Source organism: Triticum dicoccoides, chromosome 6B (genome assembly GCF_002162155.2).
Source record: "Triticum dicoccoides isolate Atlit2015 ecotype Zavitan chromosome 6B, WEW_v2.0, whole genome shotgun sequence".
NCBI lineage: Eukaryota > Viridiplantae > Streptophyta > Magnoliopsida > Poales > Poaceae > Triticum > Triticum dicoccoides.
This window is the reverse complement of record NC_041391.1, coordinates 474,327,689-474,341,477: the sequence shown is the minus strand read 5'-3', so window position 1 is coordinate 474,341,477 and position 13,789 is coordinate 474,327,689. Positions and strand designations below refer to the sequence as shown.

The 13,789-nt window shown below is 43.5% G+C and overlaps 1 protein-coding gene and 1 pseudogene across 1 annotated transcript; one reads left to right on the top strand and one right to left on the bottom strand.

The window, feature by feature from the left end:
* Positions 1–1,466: 1,466 nt before the first annotated feature.
* On the top strand, positions 1,467–3,566 carry LOC119324626 (annotated as a pseudogene).
* Positions 3,567–3,974: 408 nt separating this feature from the next.
* LOC119320320 (RNA polymerase II C-terminal domain phosphatase-like 1) lies at positions 3,975–13,783 on the bottom strand. The gene is made up of 17 exons (XM_037594426.1): positions 13,352–13,783; positions 11,885–12,361; positions 11,302–11,512; positions 10,955–11,112; positions 10,810–10,880; positions 10,539–10,644; positions 10,382–10,468; positions 9,247–9,813; positions 8,998–9,064; positions 8,176–8,276; positions 8,043–8,096; positions 7,673–7,769; positions 7,038–7,243; positions 6,878–6,961; positions 6,014–6,079; positions 5,433–5,506; positions 3,975–4,806 (listed from the first exon to the last, which is right to left on the bottom strand). The coding sequence occupies exons 1-17, from the start codon at positions 13,625–13,627 to the stop codon at positions 4,701–4,703; spliced, it is 2,808 nt and encodes a 935-aa protein (XP_037450323.1). The 5' UTR covers positions 13,628–13,783; the 3' UTR covers positions 3,975–4,700.
* Positions 13,784–13,789: the final 6 nt, after the last annotated feature.

The window sequence follows — 13,789 nt, the reverse complement described above, 5'->3', positions numbered from 1 at the left end:
TGCGCAGGCCTCCACCGCCTCTCGCCCTCAAGCTCCCGTCATCGACCGCCTGCTGCGCGCTCTGCCTCTCGTCTTCCGCAAATCCAGTTGTCGCGTCTTTCGTCCCCACCTTGTTCGTCGTTGTCGCGCTCCTTTGCGTGCTTGCCAAACGAAGGTGGCGTCGTGGCTCCTGCTCCTTGGAGCCCTCCACCTCCCAGTTCCTCCGATGGGCTGCCGCTGTCTCGTAGCCTTTCCTGCTGGGGACGCCGCACCGGTGCTCCTCACCGGTGGCCTCGGCGTCAAGGGTGCCTGCCGGTGTCTCTGCCGATCGGATTCACCTGGATCTGGGGCCGTCCATTTTTGGCGCTACCCCGCGCTATTGGCGGCTGCTCTTCGTCTCGTCGCGTAGAGGATGTGACCGGGGTTTGGGAGAAATCCATGGTCGGCCGGCTGCTGCTGGCCGAGACAGCGGCGACGCTTCCCGTCGTTCCCATCTTGATGGCGTTGTCTTCAACCTCCGGTCTTGTGATGTTTTTGGGTGTGCTCTGTGGTGTTCTATGCTTGGTGATGCCCTTCGACTACGTCGGTGGCACATAGGTGCCGTGGCGCCGTCTTGGCCCAGCGTGACCGTTCGAATGTACCTCATGACACAGGTGGTGTCGCGGCGTTGTGCAGTCTTGGTTGCCCGGTGCTTTTCGATTGCGTCGACGGTGCAGTGTCATGGTTTAATCTCGGCTCGCCGCTGCAGTTCGACTGCCCGTGGTGCCCCTTTGTTGTGTTGTTTTTGGTGTTCTATGCTTGGTGGTGCCATTCGACTACGCCGGTGGCACACAGGTGTCGTGGCGTCGTCTCGGCCAGGCGTAACCGTTTGAATGTACCCCATGACACAGGTGGTGTCGCGGCGTTGTGCAGTCTTGGTTGCCCGATGCTTTTCGATTGCGTCGATGGTACAGTGTCATGGTTTAGTCCCGGCTCGCCGCTGCAGTTCGAGCACCCGTGGCGTCCCTGGTTGTGTTTTGTCCTCCCTCACCATGTGTTGTATGTGTGTTGTTTTTGTTTTATTTCTCCTTCTTGTACCCCTTGTACTTCTGGTTCACTTGAACCCTATCTTGTATTAGGCTGCAAAGCCTATAGGCAACAGATGAATATAATTCAGGTGGGGAAAATTTCTCCCCCCGGTGACATTAAAAAAAAATGTGTCCTGAGAAAGTTCTTTGAAATGTGCATCCAATGACATACTTTTTCTGGCATATAACTCACTTTTTGTTGATATAATAATGGTCAAATGTAGACATAAAAATGATGGCCTTGTATATAAAAATGAAGAGATTATCAAATTGAACGCCGTTGATTCCTACCTTCCCCAGTTAAAGGTCTGCATGCAAATTTCAAGCATATGGACGGCTCATTTGGCATTATGATTGGCAATGACTTTGCACGGAGCAGCATCTAGAATTTGATGCACATAGGTGCTCAAGCCGCCAGGACACACGCGCGTAGTGTACGCCGTTCATCGCACCTCGTTCTCTGCCCCGCCATAAACTCCCGTCCTTATCAGTGAAGAGCTTGTCGGGCCACTTCCAAGCACCAGTACGGTAGTACTCCTGCTTGCTTGCTGCTCACTAGCTCTTTCCTCTTGTCTCTGCGCAGTTTGGATTTAATGCTCGACGCAGGAAGCCATAGATCTCCCTTGGAGCCCAACGAGCAACCACAGTCGGGCCATTTTCTGAGTTTCTTTGGCCCGGCGAGGTGCTTGCTGCTCTGGCTAGCTCGCAGCATGGCAATGATAAAGAGATGCCTTTGCAGATCCGAGGAAGACTTCAAAGGTAATGGTTGAACAATTGAACTGTCTCTTGTCTCCCTGTCTTTACTGATGCGATTTCTTAGCATTTGAGTTATTTTCTAGAAAAGATTATATCCAAAGTTGATCTTTTTTCCTCTCTTTTCCTGAATTGCTAAGCAGGACTGTTAAGGACAACCAATATCCACCTTTTCTCCTACAAGGAGATCAGAAGAGCAACGAACAACTTCCACCGTAGCAACAAGCTAGGCAGAGGTGGTTTCGGAACTGTGTACAAGGTATTGCTGTTACCTCTCGGCGCTTGTTCAGTTAAACTGGAAAAATTCGAAGAGCTAAATCCCTGCCGTGTTTTCTGTTATGTGGCACATGTAGGGAACCTTTGGAGACGGCACTGCATTTGCTGCCAAGGTTCTATCCTGTGAATCTGAACAAGGGATCAAGGAATTCCTGACAGAAATCGAAAGCATCGGCGAGGCCAAGCATGCGAACCTCGTCAGCTTGCTGGGCTGCTGTGTCCAGAAGCAAAATAGGATCCTGGTCTATGAGTTCGCGGAGAACAACAGCCTGGATCATGCGCTCAAAGGTGGTTAGTCCCACCCAACCCAGTTCAGAGTTTCAGACCTCACACCACCTGTATACCGGAACGTAGGCTCTCCACTCATACTTAGGGAAAAGTGCGTATTTCAGCTCTAGGTTCAGCGAGCGGAGCAGCGATCCTCCCATGGAGCGTGAGGTCGGACATCTGTATGGGCACGGCCAAGGGGCTGAGCTACCTCCACGAGGAGCACGAGCCCAACATGGTGCACAGAGACATCAAGGCAAGCAACGTCCTCCTCGGCAGAAACTACACTACTACAGCCCCAAAATCGGGGACTTCGGCTTGGCGAAGCTGTTCCCGGACAACGTCACCCATGTCACCACGTGCGTGGTCGGGACGACGTGCGTGAGCCCTTCTTCCTCCTCCAGACACGGAGCCGTTTCGTTTCCTAAACCAGCAAGAGACCGGTGGTTGTTGTCTGCACATGTCTGCAGCGGATACCTGGCGCCTGAATACGTGGTGCACGGGCAGCTGACCAAGAAGGCCGACGTGTACAGCTTCGGGGTCCTCGTCCTCGAGGTCATCAGCGGCCGGAGGGTCTCGGAGACGATTCGATCGGACACGTTCCTCGTGAGACAGGTCGCTTAGCTTCGGTTTTCCGATCCGTTGAATGTGGCATCTCTGTTGCTGCTGGCGCTCATGTTGATCTTTCTTGCAGTGCAGGCATGGCTGCTCTACGAGGAGGGAAGGCCGCTGGACATCGTGGACGCCAGTGTCAGGGACTACCCGGAGGCAGAGGTGCTCAGATACGTCAAGGGAGGCCTGGCGTGCACGCAGGCGGCGCCCGACGGGAAGCCCACGATGCGGCCGGTGGTGAAGATGCTGTCGCGGCCCGCCGCGTTCCGCGAGCTGGAGATGCACTTGACCGACCACGTCCTGGCTTGAGCTTGTCACCTCTTTCCTCCATGGCAACAAGTAGTACGAATTGCACCTCGGCCACTTACAGTGAAATCGTGCCCAGGTAGATCCGTAGATGGATTGTTTTTTGAAACAAAAACCATGTTCTAAAAACATTGTTTTTTAAAGCACTTTGAAGCACTGAATTTTTATTCAGAGCATTAGGAATGTTATTCCTATACAAATTTTTGCACGTATATAGAACATTCAACCATATGCTTGTTGCCAGTTTCAAGAAAAATAACAATGTTTGTTGCCTTTCTAGAAAAACGATGTTTGTTGTAAAAAAAATCAGAATGTTTTTATTTTGTTTACTAGTACTTTTTTACTGTTCACGGTTGGTGCATTTGAGCTCATGAGCAAATTGAAATTCCAGAAAGCAACGACATGCCCTCGGGCATGCACCTGATTGGCATAGCCGTGCGAAGTTACGCAGCCCCTAAGCTTCATCGAAGATCACAGAACAAGCGTTAATACCCAGCTTCTGCTGCTTGATAAATATCATCAGGTCGAAAGCCAAGATCGATAACTTCACCTTCATTGGAAGAGTGCGTGAATATACGATGCAAAATTTCGATCAACGAAAGAGATTACCGATTTTGAAGATGGGAGTTATTATATGAACAAAAGGATGCCGCTTTTTAAGCAGCAGCGATTAGTTTATTTTCGGGTGTCCCCCTGCATCCCTATTACAGTAGGTGCTTGTGGAACTTTGGTTTTATTTCCATCCCACTTCGTCCGTTCAGAAAAAAAAACCACCTAAAGACATTGCCCATGAAAATTTTCATGGTTTCTGGAGCGAAATCTTTCAAATCAAATAAACAACATACTAAGATGACTAGACTAGGATGACTAAACAGAGGAATAATTAGCTACATGGCTAACCTACTGATAACTGAACAGCTACTGGCGTCGTGCCACAACATAAAATCTATCTAATACTACAGCTGCTGATAAAAAAATAGCTCTACAACTTCAACCCCCATGTACAACGTCGTACAACATTAACCTGAGCCTCGGCACCATGGCAAATAAAGCCAGCAGTGCTCATCGATCCTCCGGATTCCATGGCAAATCCAAACTGAGAGTGTGGCGGCTCGGAATCCCAACAACAGTGTGGCGTACCAATTGGGGTAGGACCACACTAATACCATCTGAGGGCACGACGGTCTGCATGACTTACCAGCTAATCGCCTTCCAAATTCTCTGCGCTTCGAAAACCATCTTGTCTCCAGTAGCCAGGAAAGCCTTGGCAGTCCACCAGATGGAAGAATTCACTTTGCAAGTTGATAGGTGACTAAAACCCCAATGTCCAGACACATCCATTTTGTCACTCCGCTCAACCAAAATGGCCTTTCCTGCAATATGTACCATGGCAATACACACCTTTCTTGAAAACACCACTTGATTTCTCTGAAACTCTGCTCAAGGAACATGGCCTTCAATCCTGGAATATCTACCATAAGGAGGCCTTTGCACTGCCCGGGGGAAATCTGGCTTGAAGCGCTTATTATAATTGGGCGCCAAAGACCTGAGGAAATTGCGTACACATCCAAGCATACGAAAATTAAAAAACAATGCATAGACAAGACTGAACAATGAAAGAAAACACGAAGGACACATAAATCAGGAAAGCTGCAAAAACTACTTATAATACAATCATCATCATACCAGAATAATGATTGGATAGAGTAGGGGCTTCCCCTACTGTTTGCCCGTCAAAAATGAATAATGATTGGGCATGTCATGCTAGCTTTATATATCTGAGTAAGCTAAGCAGCAATAATAATTCCTCAACATTCTCTAGGCCTTCGCACACTACTGTTGCTATTGATCCAACTGATGAAGATATATCATGAAGAAATCATCTGTGTCTTTGAAAGGACTTAACTGAGCATGCACTGAGTATGCATGGACTACCACTTTGTTACATGCTTATTGTATGCATAGTAGTACTTTAATGGCAACAAAATCTAACAAAATGTGGATTCCATAGATACAATTCTAATTAACCAAGTTGAAGTCTCCAAGTACAGTTAAAATCCAGCAAGTCCACCTAGCATCATGAAGTTCATTTAACTACGTACATCAAACGCAAAGGTACTTATAATAACCAAACAGTAGATATATGGCATGCAAAAGCCAACAAACAATCACCTTGGAGAACTAGACCGTTTCTGAGCAAGTTGACCAAGCATGGATCTCAAAGTTCCAAGAGCCTCATCAGCAGCCTACAAGATGTCAAAGTATGTGTAAACTTAATTCAGATATACAGCGTGTCATGGTATAACCAGACCGGACCATAAAAGGTTCTTAATTGCTTAAGAAATGCATTTACGCTGAAATACCGCAAAGTGAACCTGGGTCTACTGGATCCCATCTTCTAAAGAAATGATAAGCACATTTCAAAGTTTAAAGAAATTCTGCAGTTTTTACACAAGCACATACTATCATAGAAATATAAATCCACTGTCCTAAAGTTTGCCACCAAAAGCAAATATAAAGAGCAGTAAACCCCACCTCTAAGAAACTTAAGCACAATTTGTTTGGAACATGCAAGTGCGAGACAGAAGTATAGTTACATATCCACACTTTTTCAGCGTACTAATATTCAATCTGAACTTAAAACCCTAAGTGTAGTTACATATCCAAACTATCTCGGCGTACTACTATGCAATCTGAACTTAAATCCCAGAAAAAAGGGAAACTTAATTTCTTCAGTATGTAAGGTATATAACCTGAAGCTTAGCTTCTTCCCATGTTATTCCAACTCCTTTGCCAAGAGTTTGCCCACCAACTTCTACCTGAAAATCCGAAGGCCAAGCAGTTTAAGTATGCTGCACAAGTTAGGGCCAGTTCTTTTGGCGGCTTAAGAAATAAGCCGCCTCCTCCCCAGCTTTTTTTATAAGCCGTCTCCCTCATTCATTGGGGCTTCTGAACTAGTTATGGGACAACTAATATAGAAGCCTCAACAAATTTTGGGAGCGGCTTATTTTTTAAGCTGGGGAGAGGCAGCTTATTTTTTTAAGCTGCCCAAAATAACTGCCCCTTAATGTTGTTTGTTCAAGCACAACTATAAATAAACAAACTAAGCAAGCTGTAAAGTAAGCGTTGATGCCATCACCAAAATGACACCCACTTACATATATCCAAGTATCACCGTACAGGCGCACACAATTCATGTGCAGTTAATGCAAAATCTATTACGTACTAAATTCTAACCATGATTATGACAGGAACATTTTCATAGAAGATCAGTTCTATAATGGCAATCAACAAAAGAGAAAAGGCTGCCTGACAAGCCTATCAGAGAGGGGCCTTTCTATATAAGATCAGCCCTAAAAATGGTAATCAGCAAGAGACAAGAAACTGCTTGAGATCCTACTGGTTCACAACAAAAGAATTATATGCCACAAGACCCACGCCAATAGTGCTACATGATACATCAGGATGTACCAGATACTAAAGAAGGACAGGATACCACATTTTCATCATGAAATATGACTTCACGGCAATATGTTTACTTTATAAACGAATGTGTATGCTGTCAACACTGCAGATATCAGGACAAACAACTCGAAGAAATGAAGCTGCTAACTGACCTGAGCGTAAGTCTCCTTGCCACCTGAACCATCTAGAGGACTTGGCCGAGCTTGAAAAACTAAGTTATATCCCTCAACTGTGCACTGCAGTATGTTTTCACACATCTTCATTACCAGTTTAATGAGCAGAGAGTCAAACAACCAATACGCAGGTACTTACAAGTTGCTTCAGAGCAGCAATAGAGCCTCCTGTTATTCTGGAATTGTTCTCCCCTGTTTTTGTGAATCGGGATTCCTCTGAAGTGCTTGCGACTGGCAATATATCGTTCCTGGTATTTTCAGAGTATCCAAAAAAGTTTGGATTGCTACCGAAACCATCTTCGTTCACATCAGTCATCTTATTTGGATCAGACAACAGGTATTTATCTGCAAGTGAATTTGACACAGCAAATCAATAAAAAAAATGTTGTCAACGTACGAATGCGCTAGACGATGAGCACAGTAACACTAGAGATGTATATATATTTCTGCCTCTGCCTCAAAGAATAAAAGAAACAAAGCTCTACCAAGAGGTTGTCATGCAAGAAACTAAAATGCCAATTATTCACATGCACATATCAGGAGAGGACTATCCACATCATGTGCCAACTCTTGTAACTTGTTGACCGGTTCCAAGATATTCGATGGTGCTAAAAAGAGAAAAACAACTCCACACAGTCGAACATATATGCCCCAAGTAAACATAAGAACAATTCAAATTTAAAATGAATCTCTTGGTTACCATAACATATTATCTTATACTATTCGTGAAAACGAAACTGGACAGGTTAATGCAAATATGCAACACAAACTTACTGGCCAAATTTCTTAAAGATATTTCTGCAGCTTGACGCTGTGCTTCTTTCCTTGAGCTACCAATGCCTTCACCCACTTTTTCTCCCACTATCCAAACCTGAATAAATAAAGCAAGCTCAAGCACAGTAAAGGAGACAATAAGTAAAATTCCTGAGCAGAAGTTTTCCTTCAGACAGCCGATGAGAACTGACACACAGCAATAAACTTTGGTGCTTGGTGCCGGTTGTTAGTTTCTCTCCAGAAATTATGTTATATTACACGTGTATACAATCCTACGAGCTTTACAAAATTCAGATAGATTCAAGAGGGAAATTTGCTTTGTTTACTTAATTCAAATGTGAAAGATATATGAAGAAAGTTCCAAACTTACCTCAATAGAGAACTGTAGTTCTGCGGTATCACATAATTTTGACCTGTACTCCACCTAAATAAGGAAAATAAAAATCAGAATTGACTACTAGAATAGGTATTCAGAACCATTAACATGGATAACTCAAAATTACCTTAGATCCAGACTTCAGTGCGATCTCCTCTAGTATGCCAACAGAGGTACCTACATTTCGTGCATAGCTTTGTCCAGACTCAATCAAGTTGTCTCTCTGACCTGATGAAACATGGCAAGTTCAGTTAAGAACAGACCATCCCAAAAGAATAATACAATTTATTTCTAACATAACATCAGTAAAGCACACAAAAAACTCAATGCCAAACATGACAAGCGGAGCAGTGAGTGTTAAACACAATGTTGCCGCGCAAGCATTGAAGTCTATTTTGCTTCTCCAAATGTGGGTAAAATGAAAGCAAGTAAAGTCATATGCAAAATTATAATGCGAACTCAGGGCCTTTTAGAAATCATATGCAGATTTTGAACACGAATTAGGGGCCTTGTTTGACATTTAAAATGCACAAGTACGTGGTACTAGTAGACCTGCACCCCAACCCAGCACCTATTCTCACTTCTCAGATCACAGGCAATGATAAGCCTGATAAAGCCTAACAAAAGATAATGTTCTATACTGAAAATAATTCCAAATGGTATATAATTCGTAAAACAACAAAAAAGTGTAGAAAGATTCTTAAGGCCATGACTTAGTTTCTCAGGCCATGACATGCAGGACTGGCCTTTCAAGGCTATGCTTTTTTCATGCCCTGCCCAGCTGGCCTTGAACAATAATACACCCCTGATGCTAAATCCAAAGGTTTGGATTATGTAATTTGTTGCAACAATACATGAGTATGAAAACAGAAAAGTACAACCTAAAAATTGCATGCTGGTCATACACAACGCACAAAAAACAATACCAGGAATGAGTGCACATGCATACCAGGAAAGGATCTGTATCTTGGAGGTGCATGGTTCTGAAGCATGCGGTGGTCCTCAGTATGTGTTACCTGAACCAAGCAAATGTATGTCACCACATGGTGTAGATGTCTTATTAGCACATACCTCCGATCCATATTAATTATCACTGAAACAGATGTATCTAGACGTATTTCAATGCGAGATACATCTGCTTGAGCGACAACTAATATGGGTCGGAAGGAGTATTAAACATTCCATTTGAATCACCTACCTGAGAGGGAAACCTCTGGCTCTGATAACTAAATCTATCGGAGGACACTGGATTATTATCGCCACCATGGAAGTAAGATGGCTGTGGTGGTTGTTTTTTATCATAATGCATGGTATCTGATTCTGAAGGGAACCCTGCTGAACCCCTGTTCAAATTATTTGAGTTCATGCCAATGCCATCCTCGACAGGGAACCAATTCCCATGAGATTGCACCGGAGGAACTGAAACTTGTGCAGGAGGTACTGCTGGAAGAGGTGGTGTAGGATCTCTTGTGTCTTGGCCATGTTGTAATATGAGAAGCCTTCTCCTTGTGTCAGGGTCTAACTCAGACTCTGGAACCTCGCCCTCTTCTCTACCTGGAGAAGCTTGCAGTGGATCTAAGACAACTGGTTGAACGACTGGTTGGCTGAATGCAGGTGGCGGAACTTGATTGTTACTCAAAGGCATCATGCCAAGAGGTGGTGCAAATGGCGCTACTGAAGATGGAACAAAACTTTGACTAGGGGCTACTGGCATCACCATGTTAGCCATTGTTGGATTCAAAACACTGCCGCTGCCAGATGCTTCCTGAAAATAGGAGAGATGAATACGCAAGAAAAAACAAGGCAAACATGAAAACAAATCCACCCACAAAGTAGCATGTGAAGATATATGCAGAATGCAGTTAGTTGTAGTTTCCGTTTTCTGTACAAAATGGCTTCATTAAACATCAAGCTACTCACGAGAGAAGCATAGCAGTTCAAGCTAAAACTATAGTATTCTACTATTATAATGTAATGCATACAGAGACACGGTTGGCTGTGAGAGAGGGGAGAAACCCTAGTTTGGGAGACAACGGGGACAGCAGCAGATGGAAGCTGGCTAAGAATGAAAAATAGGATGGGACTGTCACACAGGCTCCGGTGCGAGATAATTTTTTGTCACATCATGATGGAAACTTGATTGACACAATTTAATTTGCTGGGTGATTCCATGATGGAAACATCACAAATCCACACCAGCATAACCCCCCTAAAAGCACCTTAGGTGTTATTTACCCTGATTTTATAGGTTCAGGGGAGTTGAAGTAGACGGTTTTGTGGTCCAGGTGGGTTAACTAGATGCACCCCATGGCTATGGATGTAAGAAAGCAAACCTTCATTCTCCTCTCACCCTCAGCATCAGCCATGCCATCAAAAGCCAGTGAATCTCTGTTCCCATTCACTACTGCAACATTCTCATCCTAAACAAGATAAATAGAACTGTTAATGCTGAGAAAATAGCATGTAAGCATCAGCTTTTATCAGACACACCTCTGAAATCAAATAATTGCCCACATCTGGGGCTGATGAGATATCCTGTATTTCATCCTCATAAAGAACACTCGTAATCCTTGGCAAGAGGCCTTCATCAAAGTCCCTGTAAATTGAACCATGAGGTATGTTAAGAAGCCAGAAGACCTCAGATGTTGTATATTAACCACACACAAAAAACAAACATGGCAGCCCAGAGTGGCCTTAGTTTGATAGTTGAGAATGCCATGACAGTTAAACTGAATCATGTTAACAAAGATGGCAATCTTACTTGAAGAAGCCGCCCCTAACATTGCACGCCACATTTCTGGCAACACATAGAACTGGGATGGAACAGTTTGCCTATAGGAAAGACATCCATTAGTAAGCAAAAGGTAATGTAATTAGTATCATTAAACATCTAATACGACCATTACCTCGGCTTGAGGTGCATAGTATGGGGTGAAAGCAGGAACCACATGAACTCTAGATTGGTCTTTCTCATCCCAAACTTTCAGACGATCATCAATTACTAATGCCATTCCAGGATGGCAAGATCTATCATGGAAAACATTTAGCAAGGACTTTTTTAAGCCTAGAAACAATAAATAAGATGTTAACTTCAAAGGATGGAAAGAAAATCACATAACAAATAATGTGTGCAAAGGAGAATGAAAGCTTCAAAACTGCACTTGACAGCCTCTGATTACAGGCACATCTGATAGATCAAACGGTGTATTAAGCTCTTTAAGTACTTGGTCCAGAAATGAAACAATTCGCTTACCAGATTTTACACACACCATTCTGTCACTAAGTTGAACAGAGTTAATCAATCTTGAGTCTGGATCAAGCAATCTCCACATTTCTAAAGCATAGTCTCTCTCCGCCATTGTACACACATAGACCTCAAACCGCTTGCGGCCTCTTGCAATCAAGTAGCTTCGGAGATCCTCCCATGCTGGTCTTAACCGGACAAGAACACTTGTATCCCTTATCTACAAAAATAAAACCGGATTCCGCCTGTCAGTTCTGGACTTCTGTTTGCAACCATATAAGGCACGTAGATCATAGTGTAGAAACTGATTGCTTTGCCAATATATAACACATGCAAATTCATGCTAGAAACTTCCACACCATGGAGAGAACACAGAAGCAGGTCCACAACATTCCAGGCAGTACAAATGTATGGAAGACCCTTAAGAGGCCTGGTGTGCAACAGAAAGTCAAATGAACACCATACCATAAAGTAGAATTATAACGCATCTATAAAGGCCATACCGTAAACTAGAATTATGATGCATCTACATGCTGATTAAGAACCGCTGCTAACAAAGATTCAAAGCAAATTTAAGCAATGGATCACATACCAAAGGATTTATTCTGGTCAAGATAATGTTTTTCTCTTGTAATCTTATAACTGGGCGTGTCAATGATTGATGGTTATCAGACAATGGTGGAACAACCTCAGGTTGCACTTTATACATTTTTCCATCATCATAGACCTGATCACCTTCTATATACTGCTTTAGGATAGATCTATCATCTTGGTACCTCTTGATCTCTGCTAACATACCATTCATGCGTTGTGGATCAGTCTCATTACTCAGCTTTCTTTGAAGTGAATCAATTCTGTCCTCAAAAGTGCGTGTGGTATTGGCAACAATCAATGTCTCATCAAGGTCAAACACAATACCGAGGCAGCGGAGATTTAACATGGTCAAGCAAGAATTATACAGACCAAATGGCACTTTATAGCCCCAGAAACATGCATGGTTTGTCAAGTTTCTCCCTGATGTCATTGCCACTAAATGCAATTCTTCCTCTCCTAACGGAACAACTGCAGTCTGCAAGCACAAACAAATAAAAGGAGCAATATCAATAATAGAAGTATATACATATAAATGTTTTTTTCTGAGTAAAAACAGAAAATAAAGGTAAATGGAATGTGAAAAATGAAGATAGATGTTTTTCAACAGAACAAACTAAGTATTTAAGTTCCTAGGCAAACAGGAGTGCAAGAATTTGATTCCGAATTATGGAATCGGAGTATGACGTAAATTACACTTGTCTCTTAAGGCAGTAAGTTGAGGATGGAAATATTCATAGCCAAGCAACAGCACCTCTCAACTTTAAAGCTAACAGAAGTGGATTACTAAATACAAAATTAAATGCATTGCCAAACTGAAAATCAAATTTTCTCGTCAAGTTTTTTGCAGTGAGAATCCAGCAGAATCTTGTTACAATGGATGTCTATGTAAGTTCACACGTCCTTGAAATTCTTTCCAAAAACAACAAATCAAGGTTCAAATTCAATTAGAGTGATCAACTGATGTGACGTCCAAGTAATTAAAGTCCCTGAGTATCAGACAAATTAACAGTGTTTCACAAGCCATCGGACTTAATGTTCCAACTCATCAGTAATCAAACTGGCAAGTTGAGATTCTATTTATGTAAGATAGGAACGAATTAAAAGCAAGTCCAAGTCCAGAAAACACCGTCTATAAAATGATTCCTTCGAGTCAGCATCAGCAATGGAAAAAATATCAGGGCATTTTGTCGGCTGACTTATTCAGAGTCCACATACATACATATCCATGCAGTAAATGTTAAGGTTTTGTCCTGGTGAACTTGTCCATGTAAGATTAAAAAAGATTTTCCAAAATGTCCATGTAATAATATTAAAAGTTTCATGTAAAATTAGAGAGTTTCCTTGAAACTTTCCGTGTAAAATTAGAGAGTTTCCTTGAAACTTCCCATGTAAGATTACAGAGATTCCTCAATCTGTTGTCGTTGATCTTTGTTTGTTTTTTTTATGCCGGGGATGATTTAGATACCTTATTGTCCCTGAGGCAAGCAGCGTGCATGGCGACGAGTGGCGGTGGTGGCTCGTCGGCGGCCTTGGGCGGCCTGGACTCCATGACGAGGCAGCGAGCCCCGACCGCCACGGTGTGCATGACGGCGAGCGGCAGGCAGCGCTCGCTGGGCGGGGAAAGGCGGTCCACGCGGATCTCTCGCGCCCACGCCGCCGCGCCCAGGTTCGTGTCGCCCTTGGGCCACACCTCCACCTCCCCGATGGAGGTGTTCCCGTAATAAACCATGGACTTGATCATTCTCTCTCCAACGAAACCAACAAAACAGACAAACAGATCTCGAAGGAACGAATCCTTCCTCTAGGTCAAAAGTTTCGTTCGACGCGTCCAAAATCAAAGGGCCTGGTTCTCACACAGGTAGATCTGCAATCCGCTTGCAGATCTGTTCTTATGAAGCGTCCG